The following is a 25,995-nucleotide window of genomic DNA, read 5'->3' on the forward strand; positions in this document are numbered from 1 at the left end:
AACGTTTCACAAGAGAGATTAGGAAATATACAATAGTATGGTTTAATGTCCTTATATAAAATCCTCTTTCCTTCATTGATCGAACGCTCTAATCTTTGATGAGGTTTGATTGGCCAAATAAAACCCTTCCAGTCTAGGATATGGGTGCAGCGGAGCGGTGGAGAGAAACAGACTCTTTAAGGTAAAAACTGATTATAAATCACATTATGACTCTTTCTCTAACATCCGTAGTTTAATTACATTTTGAGGGAACATTTCTGAGCGTTTTGTTGACCACTAACCTGTAAAAACACGGAAAAAGCGCAGCGGTAGCTCCAGCTATCCTAGCTTCCGTCAACATGTTTTCGTCTGCATTCCAGTCCGGCGTTACACTCGACCACAAACAAAGGTTCCGCAGGCGCTGCTGGCATTGATCAGGCATTTCCTCCAATAAATTAAAGTGTGAAGGCTTTCAGAAACAATAGATTACTTTTGGGTGATGATTATTTTTTTGTATTGTTTTGTCATGTTTTTCATTAATCGTTCACTCCTTCGTTTTGAGATTCGTTGATTTTTCTGATAAGCTGTTCATTTTCTAAATGTTTAGATATTTATTTAACTCTACAGTACATCACTTCGACAAATTAAGGAAATTTGGGGCCTAATGAAGGCTAGTAATAGCTAAGTGAGCTAACACTAGCTAGCTTAGCTAGCAGGGCTAACAAATTTGGGGTTCTTATGGCCCCACATTTCCTTCATTTGGGGCCAAAATAATCCCAAATTTGTTCGCCCCACTAAGCTCGTTCATCAAGCTGCTGGGCCAGAAGGGATTTATATAAATGAAACAGTAAATAAAAGATTAGAATGTCAATGAACTGATGAAACAACTGAGACGACAAATTTCATTGTTTTGATTTTAATGACAAATCAGTCAGAAAATAAGACAAAGCTTCGAGGTTTTTTTTTTTGAAAAATGACAGTTTTTGTTGTTCATTTTTAAAAAATCAAAGTAATTTCCAATAAAGTTGTGACTTTTTGAGGTCAATGCAGCTGCCAAGTCACGACTTTGTGAGATGAAAAGTTTAACAGAGGTTCAGAACCAGGTTCCTGTGAGACTGGGCTCATTTCAGCTTTTGAAACATTTCAGACTTTTTTATGATTTGTTTCTGCTGACCTTGTAGCTCTGCCTCTGAATTACAGCTCACAGCAGCGGCCAGCCTGAATACAAATCCAGCGGCTGCTGCCGGCGTTTCCGAGCTCCTGTAAATGCATCAAAGTCTACTTGATAGAAATTATCATTACAGAGGAGAAAACCGGGAAGCTTGAGAGATCACAGCCCTGATTCATCAGCTGTGCAGCTTAAAAACATGTTTGACATCCAGATATCAGAACCTAAGCTCTCCTGAGGGACTGACGTTCAGTTTGGAAACAGCTAATGGCTCCGATTCAAGGTGAGAGATATTTAGGCCGACAAACAGAAGGTGGAGGAGAAACAATTTCCTGTGCTGTCAGGAGAGTCTGACAGAGTCCCACTGGAGAAAATCAGCCGGTTTGTTTCTCTGTCTGTTGATGCTGGACCCGCTTGGGAATATTTAATGACCAGGAGGAATCAGAACCGCTAACGTCAACTGCTAACCATAAAACGGGTCTTCATGACGGCTCCTTACCGGTTCATCACCGCATCAATCTCAGCCACCTCAGCTGCAGCTCATGAAATTATTTCCAGCTCAGCACTTCTGTCTGACATGATGGATCATGGCAGCGTCATCAAAGCTTCAGAGCGAAATGAGCTGAAAGAGTTTTATTCTCCTGAAATCAGCCAAACAGAAAGATTAAAAATTCTGCTGATAACATCCATCCATCATCCATCCATCCATCCATCCATCCATCATCCATCCATCATCCATCCATCCATCATCCATCATCCATCCATCCATCCATCATCCATCCATCCATCCATCCATCATCCATCCATCCATCATCCATCATCCATCCATCCATCCATCCATCATCCATCCATCCATCCATCCATCCATCCATCCATCAATCCATTCATCCATCCATCCATCATCCATCCATCATCCATCCATCCATCCATCAACCCATCCATCCATCCATCATCCATCCATCCATCCATCCATTAACCCATCCATCCATCCATCATCCATCCATCAGCAGAAACTCATACTTGGAACCTGCAGCTCTGAGGAGGAGCTGTGTCTTGTAGGCGGGGCTAGGCCCACCCAGGCGTTTTGCATAGCTGATTGGTTGCCATGGAGATTAAAGGATTTCTGAAACATGTATGAAATAATGAAAGCAACAGGAATGTTTTTGATGAGAAATTTTTAAAAGCTCAAAAAAGTCCATTTTACACAGTAATGTCCTTTCAAAGGATTTAATTAAGTCGTGTTTCTAATAAAATTTTTGTAATGAAGCTTTTGATTTCAAACTGAACGTATTTGTTGAGTCTCTCAGTCAGACACACAGCTGACTCATTTGCTGGTAAAAGGTGGAATCTGCTCCGACAGTGAAGCAGCAGCGCGGCTGTGATCCTGCGCCGGGTGAGCGGAGGACACTCTGACTCCTGGGGACAGCAGGAGGTGTGACTGTGGACAGTTTGACACCTGCTTAATGGAGCAGAAACTTTGTCAACTTGAGAGGCGAGAGGACTCCCTGAAAGAGCCGCCCGACCTGCAGACACGCTGGACTGTCCTCTGGAGGGCAGAGGACAGTCCAGTCTGAACATATATAAAAGATCGGGACCCAAATCCTGTTTTCATAGCTAAGAATCATTTTATCTGTGATTCGTTTTTTTAAATTATTGTTAATTTTTCAGTATTTGTGACTCAGCGGTTTTGGCCTTCAGTGTTTCCTCTAAAGCCTCCAGCTGTGTGGGCCGCAGCAGGAGTCGGGTTGGTTCACCTGATTAGTGCGGCGTGTCGGGTCGGCCTTCATGTTCGCTGAGCAAACAGGAAGTAGCAGGTCAGGTCTCTGCAGGATGCTAACCCGGCTCCGTCTGAGTGCTGGTGGCGTTTCTCCGCTCTCGTTGTTTCCTCATCAAACATTTGTATGCTGTGTCGCCGCCGCTTCCAGCTGCTGTCAGCAGATAAAATAAATCTGTTGAGGAGCGCCGAGTTTGATAAATGGCGCGTCGCGGGCGCCGGAGCCCGGAGGCTGCTGGTTTAACCGGGACAGCAGAGACATGAGCGACTGTACTGGAATAATCAGGAAAATGTTGCATAACTCTGACTTTTAGTTCTCACCTTGCTCCACTTCAGCACAACCAGAAACTTGAGAAAGTTTTGATTTGGTCTGATCTGCTGGTTCTTAAGCATTATTAATTTAAATTACATCAGGAGAAACAACAATGAACCCAAAATGGACTCTGAGTTCATCTGACATATTTTATATTTTGTGGGGAAACTGGAGAGCACAGAGAAAAGCCAAAAAAAGAACAAAGATAACAAATTGATGGATATAGATTTGATTTGACCAGAAGTGAAAATGAGTTGAGTTTGATGAAAGATATTCAGAGGCAACATTTGGCTCTGAATTCATCACAGCCTCTGCAGTCCCAACATCTGGACGTTTGTCTTTCAGTGTTCGACTAACATGAATACAGTGTCAGTACTGAAACCTGACAGCATTTACAATAACTGTGTTTAAGTTTCCTTTGTTTTGTATTTAGTGACAATATTTGAAAAGTTACTTGTTTGTTTCTCCTTTGTTTTTATCAAGACAAATTGCAGCCGTGCTTCTCTTGATTTCTTTTATATTCTGAGCTTTTTCGGTGTTTGTGGTTTTATTTGGCAGAAATCCTTCAGGAACAGGGCAAAAGTCGCTCCACCTCAGGTCTGAAGCCTCTGGATGCGGGCGCCACTCAAACTGGGCGCCACACAAATAAGGGTGCCACTCAAACCAGGGCGCCACTCAAACTGGGCACCACTCAAACTGGGCACCACTCAAACTGGGCGCCACACAAACTGGGCGCCACTCAAACTGGGCGCCACTCAAACTGGGCGCCACTCAAACTGGGCGCCACTCAAACTGGGCGCCACTCAAACTGGGCGCCACTCAATGCCCTTCCATTATAAACTTTGAGAAATTTACAAAAGAAAAGTTACCAACTTGGTTAATGTGAATTTTTAGAATCAAAAAAACATGGACCCTGGTCTAATGAACATATTTCTGTTTCATAACAAACTGTCAACATGGTGACAGTTTTAACAAAAAATGTAAAAAAAAAAAAAAAAGATAAATGTTGATAAAAATTACATCCTGCAACTTCAACTGGGTTTAGTAAAACCAATCAACACTTTCCAACTTCACTGACTTTGTGAACAACTCACTGAATTTAGTTTCACCTAACAGTTTTTACTTTATACAGCAGTTTTAGTCTCGGTTTTTCCCCAGGCGCAGTTGGGTTGCATCCGGCCCCGTAACACTCAGAGGTCGGCATTCGTCTCTCTGAGCGATGTGAGGAGTTGCTCCGCAAGCAGAGACATCAGTTCTGGAGATTTGCTCGTCAACAGGCGGAGGACGGCGCAGCATCAGGACCGGAGAGGTCAGAGACCCTCTTGGTTCCTGTAATGTGTCTCCATAAGGATTTCATTTATCTTTGCATAAATTTGCCTGACAGGAAACATTTTTCACCTTCCACATGCTGAGTGGGAGGCAGTGGATCGCTTTGCCTTCAGTTTGTCCTGCAGAAACAGACAACTCACCAACTGCTGCACTGAAATGAAGAAACTTCATCCAAATATGAAGAATTGCTGAGTCGGTTTGCAGAAATCAGCCAGTAAATAAAACATCAGTTTTTAGAAAAGTTTTATTTGGATGTTATGTGATGTAAACAGGAAGTAGGTCAGAGAGATGAGACGCTCGTCCATCTGTGGTCCCAGTTCAGACAGAAATCCCTTCTGGATCTGATCCCGTTGGGAAATGTCTGGAAACCTCTGAGGCGTTCTGATCAGACTGATTCCTGTCGGTGTGGAGAAGCGGAGGCTCTGTTTCCAGTTCCTCTGAATGACGGGCTCCTCACCGTCTCTCCAGCCCCGGAGTTTAATCACATGTGATTTTCACTTTCAGCAAAGAAGCTCCGCAAAACATGTTCATCTGTAACTGCAACCAAATCAAGAGCAATTCCTCCTGATTCAATTCCTGCTTCATGATCCGGTCCGTTTCCATCCCACAGAGACGGTTCTGGACGGTTTGGACCAACCGTAAACAAGTCCTTCGTTCTGCAGCTAAATCTGACAACTTCCCATCAGCTGCTTGGGTTTTCTGAACAGTGATGATGGCTGCATGTTTTCCTCCTTCAGCCTGCTGGTAGTGAAGTTCTTCGGCTCTCTGTGACGACCATCATGCATCTGGTGCCTGCCAGAACGAGCATCTGACTGAAGGCTGGCAGGAACGTGCAGAGCAGCAGCTGAGGGATGAACCTGCGGAGGAATCAGTCTGGGTTTCCGTCTGCAGACAGTCCAATCCGAACTGAAGCCAAACAAAGGAGCCTTTTAACCGTCAGAACTCATTTCTCTCATTTTACAGAGTCGGCGCCGCAGATTAAACCCGCAGAGAAGGAGGAGGATTCTGCACCCCGTGTTCACACACAGGAAGTTCTGTGGAGATCCAACGTGGAGTCCTGCTGGGCTGGACTTCAAAGCCTCCAGCTGAACGCGTAGATCAGAAAGCCCGGCTCTCCATGGGCCCCCGGGTCTCCTGGGGCCGTCCCACATTCACAGCAGTAAAAATAGATCGCCTCTAATGTAAATCTCCTCCACAGCTTCACGAGCCCGGCCCAGTCCTGTGGGACGCGTTGGTTCTGGACGGTTCTGTTGGTGTCTAAACTCAAAGTTTAGACGTGGATAAATGGAGCTGACGTTGCAGAGCTCATTAAATTCCCGGTTCGGTTGCCAGTGAAACAGAGACGAGGATAAAAAGGCTTTTAAAGCTTTTCTACTTCCATGGATTTACCGTCTGCAGAACATGGAGTTCTGGTCCAACGGTCCCACTGCGGTTCTGGCAGGAACTCTCTGGCGATCCAACAGAACCCGTTAAAAATATCATTTTAATCCGCAGCTCAGAGCTTCTTCATTAGGTTCACCTGCAGTCCAGCATCTGAATTAAAACTCTGCAGCAGAGTGAAGCTATCAGGCTAACATGAACCGAAACCTCATCAAAACGAGTCGGACAACATCTTGAATCGATATCGCAGCCACAGCTGGCGGCTACCTGAAGATTAAAATCCTTGGATTTGATAAAGTGCTATTCAAATGAAGGCCACTCTGTATTTGGTGATGAAAGTATCTGCATTTGCTGTGTAAACCTTCAGGTGTTCTAATCTACTTAGAAAGAAATGAAAGCAGATGGCAGAGCGAGCCGAGGCGTCCACAGAGGTGCCTGACTGTCAGCTGAACTCCCAGCGCTGATAAAAACCCGGCGGAGCCAGGCTCAGGTTTCTGGGCCGACCGGGCAGCAGAACGTTTCATCGTTTAAAATCAGAGGGAGAATTAGGAGTTGAGCTGCAGACGCACTAAATGAAACATCAACTGTGTCGACTCTGATGCACAGACTCTCCTGCTGACAAGAAAACGGCTCACCCTGATTTTACCCCCCACAAATATTACTCTTCCTCTGAGCCTCCTCCTCTTCATCTTTTGGCCCTCTTTCTCTCTCTCTCTCTCTGTCTCTCTCTCTCTGTCTGTCTCTCTCTCTGTCTGTCTCTGTCTGTCTCTCTGTCTGTCTCTCTCTCTTTCATCTGTTCAGCAGCTCCTCCTCTTCATCTTTTGGCCCTCTTTCTCTCTCTCTCTCTGTCTGTCTCTCTGTCTCTCTCTCTGTCTGTGTCTCTCTCTCTCTGTCTGTCTCTCTCTCTCTGTCTCTCTCTGTCTTTCATCTGTTCAGCAGCTCCTCCTCTTTTCTCTAGTTTTAGGCTCAGCTGGTGGAAAACTAAAATCCTCATTATCCACTCAAGGATCCAAAACGAAACAAAGGAGCAGATGCATGATGGGAATGAATGTCGTATTAAATTCTGCTTTACAAATTTTGAGCACTTTGTTTTCCTGAACAAACGCGGGCAAAAAGTATAACTGAAAGGATTTAAACAGTAAGATGAGCTTAAATGTCTAAAGTCTCAGTTTGAACATCTGAAACGTCGTCCAGGTTTGGGTCTACAAGAAGGAAAACCGTTTGGACCCAAATGGAGCTGATTGGAGGTCAGTTACTGGTCCTTCTGAGTACAACTTATTCACCTCTAAATAACTTCATTTTTCTAATGCAGAACTTAGAAAAAAACGTTTTGGAAAGTGATAAAACTGTCCAGTTTTTTCCTCGTTAAGACCTCGTTAGTTTGTTCTGTGGGGATTTGAGCCGTTTCATCTTACGGAGCAGCTCACATTGCTCAGCGGCACAAAGGAAAAACGACTAATGTGAGTTAAAACAACAACAGTCAAAGCTGCAGAGTCTGAATGCAAAACGGCAGAAATGGAAACTAAACCCAAGGACGGAGAAGAGAGGGAGGAAGAGCGGAGATAAAGGGAGACGCTTAGAGGAGAACAAATGCAAATGTGCAGCAGAGAGGAAGGAGGCTGCGAGTTGTTTCTGTCCAAACTGGGTTCAAACGGCGACAGGAAGCAACTTCTGGGCTTTATAACGCCGACCTTCAGAACAGCAGGGCTGAATGTCCATGGCGTCAAAATGGAAGACGACTCATTAAACTTTTATTGTCTGACACATAATTAGCCTGACGGAACATGACGGGGTTTTCACTGGGCTGCTAATGCCGCCCAACGCAGAACATAATCCACAAATCAAAGGAGCTGAAAGAGCTGAGTCATCACTTCCATGACCACATGATGGTGAATGAATGAAACTTCATCAGAAGTTTCTCTGAGTTCATTTCAAACTGATGAAGAGAAAACAGAGAAACAAACGACATGCAGGAAGCTCAATTCTAGATGTTCATTTACTTTTGATACATTATCTTTACTAATTAAAGAAGCAAAAGCTCAGAGATGTTTAAGACACATTATCCAACAGTTAAAGCTGTGGTGGTGAATCGTTCAGACGTCTCCCTGATGAGAAACCCTGATGATAAACCCTGAGGAGAAACCCTGAGGAGAAATAAAAGTAAATATCAACATGCGTGAGTGAAATGACCCGCTGATGCAGACGTGGAGGCGATGTGGTGAAAACAGACTGGAGAAGTTTAAATGTTCGGTAAATAAATGAGTTTTATTCAAAGACTCACCAGCATGTTTGTTTTGGCCGGAGCAACAAAACCGTTTCAACATTTCAGCACAAAACATTTCATCTTCAGCTAGATTGATCATCAGCAATCAATGCCTTCATTTGTTTCACAGCAGCTGAAAACACTTCATATTTTATCTGTTTCAATAAATAGGGTGACCTTCACACAAATGAATAATTTACTTTGCACAGACTTTTCAAACTCCAGAGCTGCGCGCCTGATTTGTGATTTCCCTCTAGTCTTTGGACTGTTAAATAAACATTTCTTTGCTCAGGTTTAGATTGTTCTGATAATCAAGGCGATTTGAAAGTCAGATTAAAAACATATATTTGTGGTTGTTCATTCACAGCGTCAGGATTCAAAATGGCTGCAGATTAAACACTAAATTAACTCCAACAACGTCAAACAAACCACCAGTGAAACGAACATGAATATCGACTCTCTGTGTCGGGGAACGAAAAAAACAATAAAAAAATACAGAACATTTCTGAGCTGCTCAGCCTGAACGGATCAATGAGAATAAAACATTTGAGCCAAAACAATGAAACTCAGGCTCAGAACAACAAAACACATTCAGAGCCACAAACGTTTCAGCGCTGAGGCTGGAAGCTCGTCTGTTTGCTCTGAATGAAACTTGGGTTGGTTCAGACGGTCCTCTCGTCTTCTGTCAACAAACTTTCCTCCTCCTCATCATCCTCATCATCCTCCTCATCCTCTTCCTCCTCCTCATCCTCCTCCTCCTCATCCTCCTCCTCCTCCTCATCATCTCCTCTCACTCAGTAACAGGTTAGAAATCAGCGGCAGGTTTTTCCTTCCGTATCGGTCAGAATGTTAAAACCGGCTTCTCTACAAACGCAGGAAGGTCCTGAAATCTGCCCGGACAAATGAGTCGAAATGCAGCTGCGCTTCGTATGGAAAGCCATTTTGGCCATTATATTAAATACAAAAAAATCATTTAAACATAATCATAAAAAAAACATTTAAATGAAGATTTCATAAAGACTAATTTATGTGTTCCTGAAAATCCTTAATTAATCAAAGTTTAACTCCTAAAATGCATTTAATGACTTTATGTTAATAAATTAAGCATTTCAAAATAAAATTCCAATTTATAAAATGTTTTAGAAATATTTAGTATTTTGTTTCCAAGCATGAATAAAAGTCATCTGTAACAAAAAATCATTATCTCCTGAAATAAACAGAGCTTCAACATAAAAATAAAAAATGTAAAACATTTGAAAGTAGATCTGAGAAAATAAATAAATGAACTTATTGATAAATAAACTTTAAAATAAATCACCTAAATCTAAAATTTCAAAAACAACACACTCCTTCAACAAAAAGATATTTTAAATACTTAATAATTTAAAAAAATCAAAAAGTATTTTGGAAAAGGTGCATATAAAATGTTATTATATTCCTGACATACTTTTTTTAAACCAATAAAAGTGAAAAACTCTGGCCTGAGGTAAGAAAATGCTTATTTTCATTAAATTATTAACTTTATGTATGTGTTCGTATTTACTCTATTATTGTACTTTAGAATTGTTTTTGCAGCCATGTTGTGTTATTACTGTTATATCATTATTAGTGACTGAAACGGCTTTCTGTAGATCGGCTAAATTTTCCTAAATATTTAGTTGAATTTTTTGGAAAATGTTAATCATAGTGAATATTGACAGTGAATTATTTCCATATTTTATCTGAATCTGCAGAGGAAACACAAACAAACCTGATTAGTTTCTATGGCTTTAAAATAAACAGTTTTATTCTTTTTGACATTTAAGCACTGCTATTTATAATCATTAAATTTTCTTTTTTTCTGAGCAGTTGAAGCCTTAAAAATCATAAATGAGTTTTGTTTTGCTTGGAGAAGCTGGTGGATTACTCAGGTTCACATGAAAGGGGTCAGCAGCTCCAAACAGGGAGATAAATCTGTTTTCAGCTCTGAGGGCGTCTCTGGAGGAGGCGGCCATATTGTCCCTGCTCCATCTGAATAACGCGCCAACATTTCCTGAAACAAAATGTTGACTCTGCGGAGAAAGACGAGCTCTGCTGCTGTTTATGTAACCGGATCTGAGGGCAGAGGTCAGACCGGACCGGGGCAGGAGGCCGGTTCTGGTCTCGGTGGGACATGATGAGGAGACGAGGACAGAGAGACAGGAAGATGAGAGGACGTTCTGAGATCTGACAGGAAACTCAGAGAACCGTTGGACTAACTCAGATTATCAGACGGAGAGGAGAGAGAGAGCGGCTGGAAACCTGCATGGACACACTGCCTTCCTCACCCTCCTCTTCCTCGCCGATCGCTCCCTGGGCAACAAGCGACTCCCTGCAATCAGGAAAAACAAAACACAAACACTTTCTACACGTTCTGTCAAACTGGTAAGGAGAGAAGGTTTCCATGGCAGCAAGGTGAAGGACAAACCTTCATCCAACCCAAACTGACCATCATCATCATCATCATCATCATCAGAAGTTACAGCTGATCTTGTTTCTCTTTGCTACTTACTTCTCCTCCATATTCATTAGAGCCGCAGAGACAGTGGGACAGTTTCTGATTCCAAGTTTGACCAAAAGTTTTTCTCAGAATTTTAACCTTTTTCCTCAGATTCTGACTTTAATCATCTGAGATGAAAAGTCAAAATTCTGACTGACAAAATGTCTGTTATGTTTTTGTCGGTGGCTGCCATCTTCTTTGGTATAACTGAGCACAAAGCCCTGCTCTGTGAACGTAGCTTAACAAATATAACCTCTTGTTTTTGTGAAAACATGAGTTGAGGTGAGAGGAGTGAAGACTCACCGTCAGTAGAACGGAGACTGGGAGTTGAAGTAGAGCCGCTGGGCTTGGGACGCAGCGGGCGAGAAGGCAGAGAGCGAGGGCAGGGGGGAGATGGGGAAGGGCGACGGCGGCGGCGGAGGAGGAGGAGCGGGCAGGCAGGGCGTGAAGGTGCGGCCGCCGCAGCTCAGCAGGCTGGGACTGCAGTCGGACGGCGACATGGCGAGCGGAGGAGAGAGGCTGCTGGGGGAATCAAAGGAAGCTCCGGTCAGGATGGACGAATCTGGACGGAAACACAGAAGGTTGGGAATGAGGCGCAAAGGTCGGGATAAAACTTCCTCTCATCATGGCAGCAGTTTAAATCATCTGATTTATAACTTTTCATCAATTAGGATGGAATGATCAACTTCCAGAAAACTGAAAAACTGCTGAAACACTGAGTTAATTTGATTAGAGGTAAATTAAAAATGTATTTGATTTGTTTTGATGATGTAAAGAACTTTAAACTTCCTTGTTGCTGAAATGTTTTTCACAAATCAATTTGACTTTAATAAGCAGAAGGGAAACAGTTTAGTGAGAACAGATGAAACCATTTTCTTCATGACAGATTCTTCTTCTTCTGCAGGATTCAGATGTCAAGAAAAAGAGATGAAGCAGAAATAAATATATCTGATATTAACCCAATCAGGACATTTTTATCAGAACCAAAGATATTCAGGCTCCGGTGGAGGAAAGAGGGGATGAAAAATTCATGCAGTTTGAGAGTTTAATAAAAAAATCCTCCAGTGGATGAAACTCCTGCTGCTCTCCTCACTTCCCTCTCCTTTAATTAGGCCGGTTCTGGTTGGCGGGTTCTGGTCCAGAATGAGAATCTCTAAACTCTTTGGATTGGAGCAGCTTTCCCAGCTCTGACCAGCTGTACCACTTTGTCTCTTTTTCCATTTCACGCTGATGTCCGAACTCCATTGGTTCTGGATTACTGGACCGGGCCGGTTCTGTTCAAAGAAATAAAAATCTAACAGATTCGACCAAATCGGACCTGCTGGTTGAAAGAAAAAAACTGAAAAAAAAATTACTGAACTAAAAATGTTGCGCATTTTGCTGACAAAATAACTTGAAGCTTCGTTTTAACATTTAAAATAAAATATCTATAATATAGTTTTTGAATACAATCCAATTAATTAAAGACCATGCAATTACTGCAGATAAAAATGTGAATTCAGTCCCAACCCTAATTAAACCATAAAAATCTTCAGTCTCTGAATGAACTGAAGATATTTAAATCAACACTGACATTTTGCTACAAGCTGCTTTAATGATAAATTGGGTCTGAACTGCAGAAAAGCCAAAGTTCCAGTGAAATGGAAAATGCCGTTTGGATTATTGAGCTGAATGGAAAAGTTTCCTGACAAAAACTTCCAAAAGTCATTTTGGTTCTTAATGCTCAGAGCTGGCAGACAGGAAGTACCACAAAAACCCAAACAGATGCTGCCTCCAAACAGAAACCAACTTAACCCAAAACAGCAAAAAAAAAGTTCAGATCAGTTTCCTACTGACGTGGTTAAAGAAGCAAAACTGGACGTCTGAAACAGCTTCCATGTGAGGATCATTGAAAACTCTGGAATATTTCAAATGAATCATTTTATAATGACGGCCGCCAACATGGCCGCTCTGTCAGCCCTGCAGCAGCAGCGGCGGCGGCGACAGCGGCAGCAGCGTCTTTTGAGTGCGTGAGTGGAGACGTGCTGCAGGTTGTTATCGCCTCATCATTAAAACTAGAGCAGGGGTGTCAACATCCAGGCCTCCAGGGCAGGTGTCCTGCAACTTTTAGATGTGCCTCTGCTGCACCACCTGAATAAAATAATAGGTCATTAGCAAGACTCTGGAGAACTGATCTACAGAAGGAGGAGGTAATTAAGCCATTTCATTCCTGAGTTTTGTACCTGTGGCACATCTAAAACCTGCAGGACAGCGGCCTCCAGGACTGGAGTTTGACAGCCCTGAACTACAGGGTCACTGTTTACGACGCTCAACTCCATCCATAAAACATGCAGCTGTTGTCAGACACACAGGCTGCATATCTCTGCATACATTTCCGAGCCGGTGGCACGCCCTCTGACCTTTAAACAAACTGGAGGAAGTGACTCGTGGAGAGCAGCCATGATTTCATGTCTATTTTATTCCACTTTCTCTTTAAAACTACTACTAAAACTGGTTCAGTAAAGAAATGTTTCTGTCCTCTTTATCGAATATTTACATTTCCTTCCTGTTTGTGTCTCTGAGCCTCAGATATCCCAGCCAATCAGGCGGCTCCATGTCAGTAGCCCGACATGGACGCCGTTTTCCTGGAGACTGCGGTGTGAGTGAGACGTTACCCAGGTTCCACAGCGTGGTCTGGGCAGCCAGCTCCTTGGCGTCGTCCAGCAGCACACACAGTTTATCAGGGATGTAGTGGCTCGCGTGGAGGGCAGCACCACCTACACACACACACACACACACACACACACACACACACACACACACACACACACACACACACACACAGAAATGAAGAATGTGGCCTCAGGTTTCTGTTGTGAAGGTCGGTGTTGTCAGGTTCTGCTGCTGCTTGTTTCTGTAAAAGTGAAGTTTCCTGCGGCTCTGAGCAGGTGAAGCTAAACCAGATGTTTCTGTTTCACAGCGCTGAGCAGCTGCTCTGTGGGATCCTAATGCTTTAGAACAGCTGATCATTAAAGATATGTTCAAGATGTTGGCTCTTCTGTAAGTGGGTCATGAACTACTGTGTAAATATCAAGCTGTGAGCAAGGCAACCAGCTCAGTGTGTGTGTGTGTGTGTGTGTGTGTGTGGACCTTGTAGATGAGCAGCAGCTTCCCGTCCTGTCCCGGGGTGGAGTACAGGTGGTACTCGGGTGGAGACCAGCAGTTCTTGTGGCAGTGGTACTCCAGCAGGCTGACGGCCGAGCCGATCTGGCTGCTTCAGGGCGAGCAGACTGATGGGCGTCAGGGGGGTGCAGGGCAGCAGGGGGAACATGAAGCGCTCCGGGTCCTCTGATCCACACACACACAGACACACACACACACACACACACACCATCTATTTAAATCAGCGTCAGATCAGGTTCTGGAAAAAAAAACATCCTGATGGACAAAATCCTGAAGATGTGAGGACAAAACGATTCACAGGAACAAAATGGTGACATGAGAACTTAACAAATCTATTAAGTCTTCTTTCAGCCAGCTAACTGGCAGTGTGCAGCAACAGATAGGGGAGGGGCAGAGCTGCCTTTCTCTACTCTATGACACAACAGGTGAATATAACTGATGTGATTTTGTGACTTTTAACTAAGTACATCATAGTGAACGATCAAAAATGTGAAACGTTTTTTCCCTTCTCTGACTGTTCGGCTCTGAACTCAACAGTCTGACCTAAAATCAATCGTTTTATTTTATTTTAGTGAAACACCCAGGTCTCACTTATAACAACAAACTGATGCCAGTTGTTGAAGAATCAAAAGTCAGTTTCATTTTCTGAACGTCTTCAAAATAGAGTCAGACTGGAGGAAACTGGTTTCCGTGGAAAGTTCATTGTTTCACTACATTTTATCAAGTTATATCCAGCTTGGTCCAGTTTAATCCAGTTCTGTCCAGTATTTTGAAGTTTTATCCAATTTTATCTTGTTTTGATGGACAGTAAAATATGACGCTACAGTGAGTTGTAGACAGAGTAACATTTAAAAAGAAGTTATAGGAAACACTCTTTCACATACTTGGTGTAACGACACATCTGCTCCTAACATAGCATTAAAGGAACGCTGACACCATGAAGAAGAAAATAAAAGTGTTGTACAATAATCTTAGGATGAATGTCAGCTGGGGAGCCAGCAGGTTGTTTTAATTCAGCTCAGATTATTTATGCAGCACATCAGACAATTTACAACAAACACAAAACAGAGCAGAGATTTCCAATGAGCAGCAGCAGAATGTGTGTCTGATTGTCCAGGATGTCTCATTTGAGTCCAAAGTGTCATAAAGCCACACTGAGAGCCTGGCGACCCGATTCTGCACTGGGCCGATCATTAAGCCTAGAGTCTGGGAATATTATTCAGACATTTTGTTTTGTATTTTGTAAAGTGAGGAGAAGCTCGGAGGAGTTAGAGCTGTCGCACACGGCAGTGGGAGGGGAACCGTGAATGAACTGGTACCAGAACCGACCCATTGATTTACTGTAACCCGGACACACTGTGCTAAGCTAGTGGTTATATGAGCATCAGTGAATATGTCGCTGGCCTTGTTATGACTGACTTTTATGTCCGACAGCTTAAAGCAATAAAGCTGCAGAACGCATTTACAATCTTTCTAATCATCTCAACGACACCAGAGCAATTTATATGCTAAACAGCTATAAATAATATTTTAATGTCTTTTCTCTGGTAGAAAATATAAAAATAAAAGGTACAAAACCCCTGAATGGGCCTGAAGCCGGAGTCTTTTCTGTCCCGATGGTTGTGACGCTCTGAAGTTGCTTTGATAAATCTCTGATCTCTGTCGAGTCTAAGCGTGTGATGAAGCTACAGCTCCTCTGATTAACGACGCTCTTCATCACCTCGTCTCTTCATTAACACACCATGATGGAGAGACTGACTTCCTCTTTGGAGGGTTTTACCAGAAAACCTTGGCTCAGCAGCCCAGATCACCCACAATGCTCTGGTAACTGAACATGACATCCTGAATTATCACTATTAGCTGTTAGGAGACAAAACATAACTAAGTGTTGCTGATCAGCCCCATCAGTGTTAAACACTTTAATGGTCAGATGAAATGAATGCTGCTCTCTACTTTATGAAACTAATTAGTGTTCAAGTTGCTGTGCAACAAATGCTGTGTGTTTGTTTGAGAAACACTTTGAAGTTGTTTGGGTAATTATGTCCCTCATTGCTCCCCATAGAGGGTTCATCTCCAGGACAACAGGACGTGGACGGGTTCACGTGTTTAATGGCGAGAGAGTCTCTCACTGTCATTGTTTAGAGCTGATTAAGCAACTATTCACTCACTTCCTGCCCTGGCAGCCATGTTGTCTGTTTACGTTTGGCTCCATGATTTGTGGGGCGTCTTGAGCTTGGAAGTAAACCTGCCAGACGGGGAAAATTTAAAGCTTCAAGCTGAATCAACCTCTGCAGTAAAGTCTGGAGCTCAGGTTCACTTCCTGGTTTAACTGAATGTAAACAAGCTAATTAAATATAACTCCATTAACTGGCTCTCTCACGGGGTTTTCTTTATTTGCTGCTCCTGCTCTGCCTCTGTACTGATCAGATGTTTTGGTGACTTTGATGGTTTCATGTATCTAACTTGGTTTCTGCTTCGTCAATGAAAGTAAAGGAACGTTTCCTTTAAGGGTTTTTCATTCGACTCGACCAGCCCTCGCTCCCCTGCTGTATCCATCTTTTTGTGGACAATAAAAAAGATTTTTCTGATTTTTCTTTTTCTCATTCTGGAGTTGCTGAGTTCCACTTGTAACGACCTATAGACAACTGGAAAATGGATTTGTTGTTTCAGTGTTTTTATAATCACTCATCACTATTCCATCTCTCCTTCCTGCTATATGTGCTCTACCCACATCCTGCCATGAATCATTTATGGCTCATTTGTGGGAGAGCTCATTTTCAAACTTTTATTTTCAGAAAATATCTGCAGGAGTCGTGAAAAAGGATTGTAGCTTCACAGTTGGATTAATACAGAGTGTTTGTAACCTTCATCCTGGAAAGCACAGCCTGCATTGAAAGACAAAGTGGACGTTTGAGGACGTCTCTCCAGAGACACCTTGAGGGCGAAGAAGGTTTTAATCTCGGAGAAGCAACATGGAGCACGACTGGGCTCTCAGCAGAGGAAGCATGGTAAAAGTGTGGCCAGGCTGAAGGGATGCCTGGGGTGTTTAATTTGGCTGCTCAGAAACACAGAGATCAGGATCTGAAGTCACAGAATTTAACTCCTCAAACTAAAAGATCAAATCTGTCCTACTTTGTTTTTATCTGACTTAAAAGCAGTTTAAGTCAGATTATTTTATTTTAGGCCATAAAATAAAGTTTTGAAGCGACAGAGGGGCTGTTTGAGATGTTAAAAAAATAAATCTGTCGCAAAGCTGCAGAAACTAGCATCGCAATCTCTGCTTTTGGTGGCTCAGCCAATCAGCACTAAGCAAAATAAATGCAGCTCCTGGATTGGCCAGCCTGTGGTGTGTCAAGTGTTTCAGTGTTCCAAGATGCATTTCAGAAGCGCATCAGTGATTAGGCGGATTTTCAGTGAATAGTTTGACGTCGAGTTGCAGAGAAAATGCTAAAAGGTTGAACTTTGACTAGGCATAGGGGCGGGGCTCCCCTGTAGAGGTGAACAGGTGTTTGGGGGCGGGGCTCCCCTGTAGAGGTGAACAGGTGTTTGGGGGCGGGGCTCCCCTGTAGAGGTGAACAGGTGTTTGGGGGCGGGGCTCCCCTGTAGAAGTGAACAGGTGTTTGGGGGCGGGGCTCCCCTGTAGAGGTGAACAGGTGTTTGGGGGCGGGGCTCCCCTGTAGAGGTGAACAGGTGTTTGGGGGCGGGGCTCCCCTGTAGAGGTGAACGGGTGTTTGGGGGCGGGGCTCCCCTGTAGAGGTGAACGGGTGTTTGGGGGCGGGGCTCCCCTGTAGAGGTGAACAGGTGTTTGGGGGCGGGGCTCCCCTGTAGAGGTGAACGGGTGTTTGGGGGCGGGGCTCCCCTGTAGAGGTGAACAGGTGTTTGGGGGCGGGGCTCCCCTGTAGAGGTGAACGGGCGTTTGTGTGATTATGTACAATAAAGAGAATCGTAGCTACACCAACAGCCTTTGTGGGTTTAAAGCAGATGTCAAATCTAATGTCTTGTGTTTCAGGTTGTGTTCAAGCCATCCTCACCTCCTCCGTTGTAATAGGGGTTTCCCAGGCGTGTCTGCAGGGGCGTGGCTCTGAGCGAGCAGCGGCCGTCGCCGACGCCCCCCGCGGCCGTATTTCCCAGGTAACCCCTGGTGTTGTACCTCCGCCCGGCGGCGCTCCCGTCCTTGATCCCGGCCGGCTTGGCCAGGGTGACCTCCACGGTGGCGCCGTCGATCTGGGCGCCGTTCATCAGGGTGAGGGCGGCGATGGCGTCTGCGGCTGCGGTAATGGATGAAGGCGTAGTCGGTGAGCTTCTTGACGCGCTCCACGGAGCCGGGCTTGAAGCTGGAGAACTCCCGGTGGAGCGTTTCCTCTGTCGTGTCCATCATCAGGTTACGCACCTGCAGCAGGAGGACAGACGGGGTCAGCAGGCAACAGGTGGGGGTCACACTTCAGAGCCACTCCTGGTGTTCTCTGTAAAGACCGTCAGGCTGCGTGTGTGTTCATTTGACTCTCGGGAGACGTGTCACCTGCTGAGCTGCTCAGAGGAAAATCAATGACTCACGTCTCCAGGCCTCTAATTGTTTTCCACTTAAATCTCATCTGAGGAACAAACAGCAGGAGCAGTGGGAGTCTCTCCAGTCGGGATCTTCAGCCTTAATTACAGCTCTGATCCGGAGCTTAAATTCACGCGAACCAGGATAATTAAGGAGTTTTAATGATTTTCCTGACCTTTCAATGACTTTCAAGAACAAAACCTCTGTAAAATATTTGAATTTATGGTGATTATTCTCAAATTAATCCAAGCTGCAGTTTGTTGGTGGAATCCAGGCTCAATATTTGTCCAATGTTGTCTCCGTGGTGTTAGCAGGCGGAAACGGACAGCGGTACGTACGTAGAGGACCCGAACGCGCTGCATCACCTCCTCGTCCACATCTTTCTCTGGCTCCGCCCAGTCCACCTGGATGGAGTGACCCCACAGCTGGAAGGTTCCTGCAGGAACACCAGAACCAGTTCACAACCAGAACCAGTTCACAACCAGAACCAGTTCACAACCAGAACCAGTTCACATCAGAACCAGTTCACATCAGAACCAGTTCACAACCAGAACACAGTGACAGTGGAAACAAGGAGCTGCTCTGGTGTTTCTCAGCTGTTTTCCAGAATGAAAATCAATTGAATCAGATTAAAAAGGTTTTTCTGGAAGCGTTCTGGTGTGGCGGGGCTTCAGTCCAGGTGAAGCCACCTGCTGGGCAGCTGAAGTTCAGCTTGAACTGGATCCACACTGGTGTCCACACAGTTTGTCCCAAAGGTTTCTCCACAATGATCCAAGATGAAAAACAATAAGGGGTTGGATGATGGGGTGTACTTACTTTTTAGCACATCAGTCTCTCATGTTGGCTTCAAGCTTCTTCTGTTGTTTTTGATCATTCAGTTCCGTTTATTACATCCTGATGTATCAAACCCTGAGGAGTTATTGTTCATGTATTAAATGTAAACATAAAGCTCTACGGTTTGTATTATATATAATATAATATAATATAATATAATATTATATTATATTATATTATATTATATTATATTATATTATATGAACGTGGTCTTGTTTTACAACCTGTCTGGACGTTAATTTAAGTGTTATTCAGTTTCTACGGTGCTGATGCTGAGAACCGTCAGGAGTCTGATTTATGGATTTGACCTATTCATAAACTCTTTACTGCGCTGCATTCACTGACACCAGGAACTATGAGTTTCTCCTCTCTAACTGGGGAAGATAAAGGAACAGGATGTAGATTCCCTCGGGATCAGGATGACTTCTTTAACTCAGACTGACCTCAAACTTCATGACTCACCTGCTTCATCATCCTGTTCTTAAAAAGCAGATCACAACAGTGTGTCGCTATGCTGTGCCTCCCCCTGCTGGACGCAGACAGGAAGTGACAGAGGCAGTGTGGAGACGGTACCGGGTATGAGCGTCCTGCGGGCCATGGCGGCCGCCTTGTGGGACTCGTACTCCACGAAGGCGAAGCCTCGGTTGCGGCTCTTATCCATGGAGCTGGGGTAGACGATGACGTCCACACGCCATCCGTCACCTGGGACACACACACACACACACACACACACACACACACACACACACACACACAAACACACACACACACACACACACACACACACACACACACACACACACTCTGACTCATGAGAACAAGCTGTCACTTTAAATCTAGACACATGACAGCAGCTGCTCTGACATCAGCTGGACTGACAGGAGAGAAGCAGCATAACATGAAACAACCTGGACAGGTGAGCCACTGATTGGCTGATCAGGTGGCGTTCACATTCAGGATTTATTAAAGTTTCTACTGTCATTTTAACACTATGACAGGAGAAGGATTTAAAGAAATACCCGGGTAGCTGGATGGAGTGACCCCTGAACACATTTAGTTTGAATTGAGTGAAGAAAAACGTGTTCCCACCTTCTTCATCTCCTCCATGATCTCCTCCTTCTTCTTGTCTTTGGGGATGGAGCCAATGAAGAGGCGGCAGTTGTCCAGACTCACGCAGACGCCGATGAACTTCCCGGGTCGGACCTCGCAGTTGTCCAGCATCTGAATGGCCCGCTGAGCCGCTTCTCTGGACCAGAACCGACAGCGTCATTCACTAACCTGCTCAGCTCACCTGGCGGGGCCGACGGAGCGCCACCTGTTGGTGTACATGACGAAGGCGTAGCCGCGGTTCTCGCCGCTGAACTCCATCATGAGGCGGAACTCGTAGATCTTGCCCGCCTTCTCGAACAGCGGCACCAGCTCGTCCTCGAACATGTCTCTGGGGATCTTCCCCACGAAGACCTCGCAGCCCCGCGGCGGCGCCGGCCCCTCCCAACCTGGACCGCACAGCCAGGGTCAGAGGCTCCTCTACCACGGCTAATGTACAGTTTAAATGTCAGAGGTCACTAAAATACCCACCCAATAGATACAAATCTGCAGCGCCCTGCGAAGCTGCATCACTGCCACTGGCGACTATCTTTAGTAATTGATTATGCAATTAATCAAGTATTTTGACTATTATTCCAATATTCAGATGATCAATCAAATATTCAGAAAGCTAATTCATGACTTTGATTATTACTCTAATATTCTGACAAATAATTTAATATTTAATAAAAATCTTGACGATTGATCAATTATTCAATCGTCAATCTGCCAGAAAAAAATTTGGCAGATTCTTCTGATTTTTCATAAAACCACTTAATTTTACACAATATTAGAAATACATTAAAATTCAAAATGTGTGTGTGGAAGTGACACAAATGACTGCTGGACTTCAGCCGTGAGCGTTTATCATATAATTCATTGTCATAAATGTCTTGTCACAATAAGAATTCTGATTGTGAAAAACTGAAAACTTTGTTTTGAAATCCCAATAGAATTAATTAAAGTTTGTTGTTATATGGTGATAAAACGTAGAGTGAAGCTTTAATCTCATGGTGTTTTATTTCCTGTTTGGCTTACCTGGCGGCGGGCCGCCATACTTCCTCTGGCCGTTTTCCTGCACCATGTTATATCCCGTCTTCTCCATCAGAGCCAGCAGAGCCATCTCCTTCGCGCACGACACCCTGAAGTCGTCTCTGTTCGCCGGCAGGTCCACGTCCCCGGAGTCCCCGTCCAGGTCCTCGTCGGACGACCTGTCCCCGTCTGTCCAATGAGAAGCACCGCGGTTAGCATTCTGCAGCTCACCTGGTGCTGGGCAGACTGACTGTCGTATTAAATGTTACAAGAAAGTCTAAACCATTATGAGAAAAAGACAAGAACTCTTCACAATGAACTGGAGTACAGATGAATACTGGAGGCTACAGTTCAACTTCTTGTTGAAATTAACTTCAATCATTCACAGAAATCCAAAAATACTTTAAATGTGTTTTAAAACATTACTAAGTTTGTAATGTTTTCATAAATCACCAGTTATATTTTTCAATGCATAATAATCCAGTTCTGGTTTCACTGAACTGGATTAGTGAAACCAGAACTAAACTAAAGGAGACTGCTTGATAAAAATAAAACAACAATTTTCAGAGTTTGTCTTTTAAAGAATCTGTAACAGGGTTAAAATAATACAATTATTACTATTGTATTACTCACCATCTGCAGTTCTCTTAGTTAATCCAAAAATATGAATAAACCTCAAACATGAAGGTTTAAGAAAGTAACCATGAGTTTTCTTCAGAAAATATCTATATGTGAGCAACTATTGGGCAGCTAAAAGCAAACAAAAACATTTTCACACCTGACTTTGGCGTTTTCGTTATTTTCAATCATCATTAACTCAAAACGTTCATATAAACATTTCTGACATTAAAAAAAGCAAAACAATAAGTGGCCGATATAGCTGCCCTTCTTTTCAATAACAGCGATCGGTTCCATTCAGAGTTTGTCAGCTCCAGACTCCCAGAGAGCTGGACTGGTTTCCTTCACTGGAAATCTCCCATTTTAAGGTGAGGAAGGCCCATGCTATCAGTTTTGCTTCTTTTATCATTTATTTTCTAGCAAGAGGAGGAATTGTTTGAAAGATGGAGACTTGATGACTTGAACCATTGATGGAAGAAAGTGTCTAAAAACTGGCAGAAGGTCTTCAACCTGAAAAGGTCCGACCAGTTCGGCTTTAATCATACCAGCACATACCAGTACCCCGTCTCCACCTTCAAAGTGAAGCTCTGAGCCAGTCACTGATCCACCCACAGGACCGTCCATCTGGTCCAATAAGAGTCACTCTCGTTTCATCCATTAAATCTTTGAACAATCTGCCATAAAGTAAATAATAACACACACCTTGATTCAGGGTGTTAACCTCTTTAGGCCACACCCTCCCTCATTATCAACTGATATGCTGTATTATGTTGAGAAATAATTATATTTATGATGTTGCGGATCATTTTGACCCGTACTGTGTAATTCGTCTCAAAACAGTCAAAAATTAAGTCAAACCAGTCAGAACTTTATTTTAGATTAGATACACACTTATGAGAGATGAGAAGAAACAGATACACAACTTGAACACAATATCATTGAACTGCTTATTTAAAATTTTCACTCTTCATGAACACTGCTTTTCATTGGCCTTGCCTCATTTTCTCTGTCAATGTCCAACATTTTCAGTGTTCCCCACATGATGGACAGAATGTGACAGTGCTTTCTGCAAATGTACTTCCTGCATCTCACACAAGAGGTTCTTGTTTCCTGTCATCTTTGGAGGAACAGACTTGGCATCTTTTGCGTTTTTTTGCACCTGTATCGACAGGTTCCATTGTGGGTTGGTCAGATGCCCTGCCCTGGACTTTTGCGATGACGGCTGCGGCTGCCAGGGACTGAGCTGGCCTGACTCGATTCTGGATGTTGGGAGTGACGAGTGCTTTGCCCAGTTCTTCCAGGAAAAGTCAACGTCGGTGCAGTTTGCTGGCATTCCACTGCTGGTTGATCTCAATCCACAGGACATAGGCATTGTAGGCAGACACATCCACAATGTTGGAGAAAACCACCAAGGGCCAATGGGCTGTCTTGCGCTGGCAACTATAAGTCGCTGTGACTTTGTCAAGATTATCAACTCCTTCTTTGGTGGAGTTGTAATCCAGGATCATTTGTGGCTTCATGTCTGCTCTTGTGCTCTGAGATGCATCTTTGTGCATTTTGCTCATCACAAGAACATTTGTTTCTCTTTGGGCAGTAAGAAACAAGTGTTGTTTTCTCAGTGAAAGCAAATTTTGAGGAATGTTATGAGGCAGGACTTGGACCCATTTATCCCAGACATCTCTGATTGCTGCAAGTTTGTCTCTCTCGCGTTGACCAGCTCTGGTGTCACGGTTGTCAAATCGTATGACACGAGAGATCATGTGAAATGTCTCCAAAGACATTGTTGCTCGGAAGATTGGTCTTCTATTCTCTTCATTCCACAAACTTGCAGTTGCTTCACCCTTTGACCTGTATACTCCAGCTAACACCAGAATTTCAATGTAGGCATGCAAGCCAGTTGGATCCAGCTGTTTCCATTTTTCTTGAAAGACACGTCTCCCCTCCAAGTTGGTCATCTCAAGAATTATCTTCTCCATGGGGTGGGGATATGAAAAGCTGAAATGCTGATTCAATGTCATCAACTCTTGTGACGGCAAATCTTGTTGGACCAGGAGTCATTTTGATGACATTAGAAGATAACAATCTGCCTTGGCTTTGATGTGGTGATGATGATCATCTTATCTTACCATCTTTAGATGTCCAAGTCCCCTTTGTGGATGAGGATTGTTGCGTTTCTTGATTTTCATCAGATGAAGAATCGTCCTCTGAATCCTCCACATCTTGGGAAAAATGACAATCTGAATCATCCACAGCATTGTCCTCTGGCTCTGAAGGATCTTCCGTCTCTGAAATGTCTTCGTCGACATCGCTATCCCAATTCAAAATCTGCAATGAAGCTTCTTCAGCTGTAAGTCTTCTGGAGCTCATTTTGGATGTGTCTCTCACAGAAAGGGCATGTAAATGAGGGAAGAGAAAGACCCTCCTCCACACAATAGCTATTCTGAGGCAATCAAAACAAATCACATCAAAGAGGCATGTTTACTTTGTATTTAAGCTCTTTAGGCCACATACCCCCTCATTATACAAAGAAATATCAACTGATATGCTTAAATTCATTCAAATTTATCCAGCTTGGAATTGGGAAAAATGTCTAATAATGATAATATGGTCAAAATTCTCACTTTCCCAAAGATTTCACAGAAAGTGGAGCTGATTTAAACCAGCAGTGACAGCTAAAACCGTTTATCTGAAACTTCAAAATGCTCACATTTTGAAGTTTTGGGATAAAAATTCTAATTTTTATCACGATTACATAAACTTTCAGCATCATTATGGTTAAATTAGCATCATTTCCAGTAGCTAAACTGACATAAACAGCCATTAAAAGTTAGCTAAACATGCTAGTATCAAGTATAAAGATGTGACGTTCCGAAAATTTAACTTTGTTAAGCAAGTCAAATTATTCCCTAAAACTTTAGCAAACGACCTAAATTAAACTCTTACCTCCTCTGTGCTGCGGCATTCTCCCCTCCGAGTGAATGATTCGCCCTCTTTGCGGTGATAAGACCTCGGGAGAGACGAGCGGAGCTCCGGTCTGCGGTCACAACTTCGCCGGGAAGAGAAGGAAGGTTGCCTGGCAACGGTGAGAACAGTTCAGAGCCGTTCGGGGAAGCGGATCCTTACGCAACTTACGTTTAGCCAATCAGAAAACTGCTTTATGAGTTCTCTATTTCCGTTTATAGCCAATCCAAATTTTATATCGCATTTCTTTTCACAAGTTCAGAAGGAAAAAATTAGAACAAATTATTTAAATCTTCCCATTCCTCCAAAAGCCAAGGAAGTCCACTTCAAAATCTTTTCAGGTGTTTACCCTTCTAAGGAATTCCTTAGACTTCGATTTGCTATTGATGATAACACTTGTTTATTTTGTAATGGTGATATTGAGTCGACTGAACATCTTTTGTGTGTATTGCAAAGCTCTGTGGGATGATATCCACTACTGGCTTTTCCTAAAATCCCGAACTTACCTGACTTTTCCAAGAATGATATTATCTTTGGGACTATGAGAAAAGAAAAGAAATTTGAAATTCTGTTAAATGTCATAATTATTATGGGCAAGTTTTTCATACACAAATGTCGTTTCCTTAAAACCAAACCGTCTTTCCCCTTTTTTCATAAGGATCTCTGCCACCGCTTCTTCTTGCTGAAATTCATGAACAAAGGTCAAGATACAGAACTATATGATATGATAATCATTATGAAATTGCTGGAAAACCCCTAATGTATGTCTTTTTGTTTTGTTTTGTTTTGTTTTGTTATTTTCGTTCCTCCTTTTTTGTCTGTATGGAAGCAGCCGAGATCGGCTTCATCAGGTTTTTCTGATTTTATGTACATTTGAGCCGAATACATATTTAATGTATATGTTGATAATAGTAATAAAGAGTTTTTTTTAAAAAAACTTACGTTTAGCCAATCAGAGAAGAGCTTTTCAGTGCGGAAGCCGGGAACGGAAAGATGCGAAAATAAAAATGAAAATAAAATAAAATAGAATAA

General features: G+C 43.3%; 1 protein-coding gene across 1 annotated transcript; it reads right to left on the reverse strand.

The window, feature by feature from the left end:
• Positions 1-9,558: 9,558 nt before the first annotated feature.
• LOC129376777 (probable RNA-binding protein 46) lies at positions 9,559-25,060 on the reverse strand. The gene is given in 15 exon segments (XM_055056344.1): positions 9,559-10,556; positions 11,028-11,286; positions 13,379-13,456; positions 13,459-13,480; positions 13,854-13,977; positions 13,979-14,051; positions 17,918-18,150; positions 18,152-18,276; positions 18,771-18,868; positions 19,840-19,953; positions 19,956-19,968; positions 20,356-20,512; positions 20,582-20,762; positions 21,391-21,573; positions 24,946-25,060. Coding segments are annotated over 14 exon segments (1,677 nt in total). The 5' UTR covers positions 24,965-25,060; the 3' UTR covers positions 9,559-10,556; positions 11,028-11,029.
• Between the last annotated feature and the right edge of the window lie 935 nt (positions 25,061-25,995).

The sequence above is a fragment of the Poeciliopsis prolifica genome, unplaced genomic scaffold, assembly GCF_027474105.1.
Source record: "Poeciliopsis prolifica strain line A6 unplaced genomic scaffold, Auburn_PproV2 SCAFFOLD044, whole genome shotgun sequence".
Taxonomy (NCBI): Eukaryota; Metazoa; Chordata; class Actinopteri; order Cyprinodontiformes; family Poeciliidae; genus Poeciliopsis; species Poeciliopsis prolifica.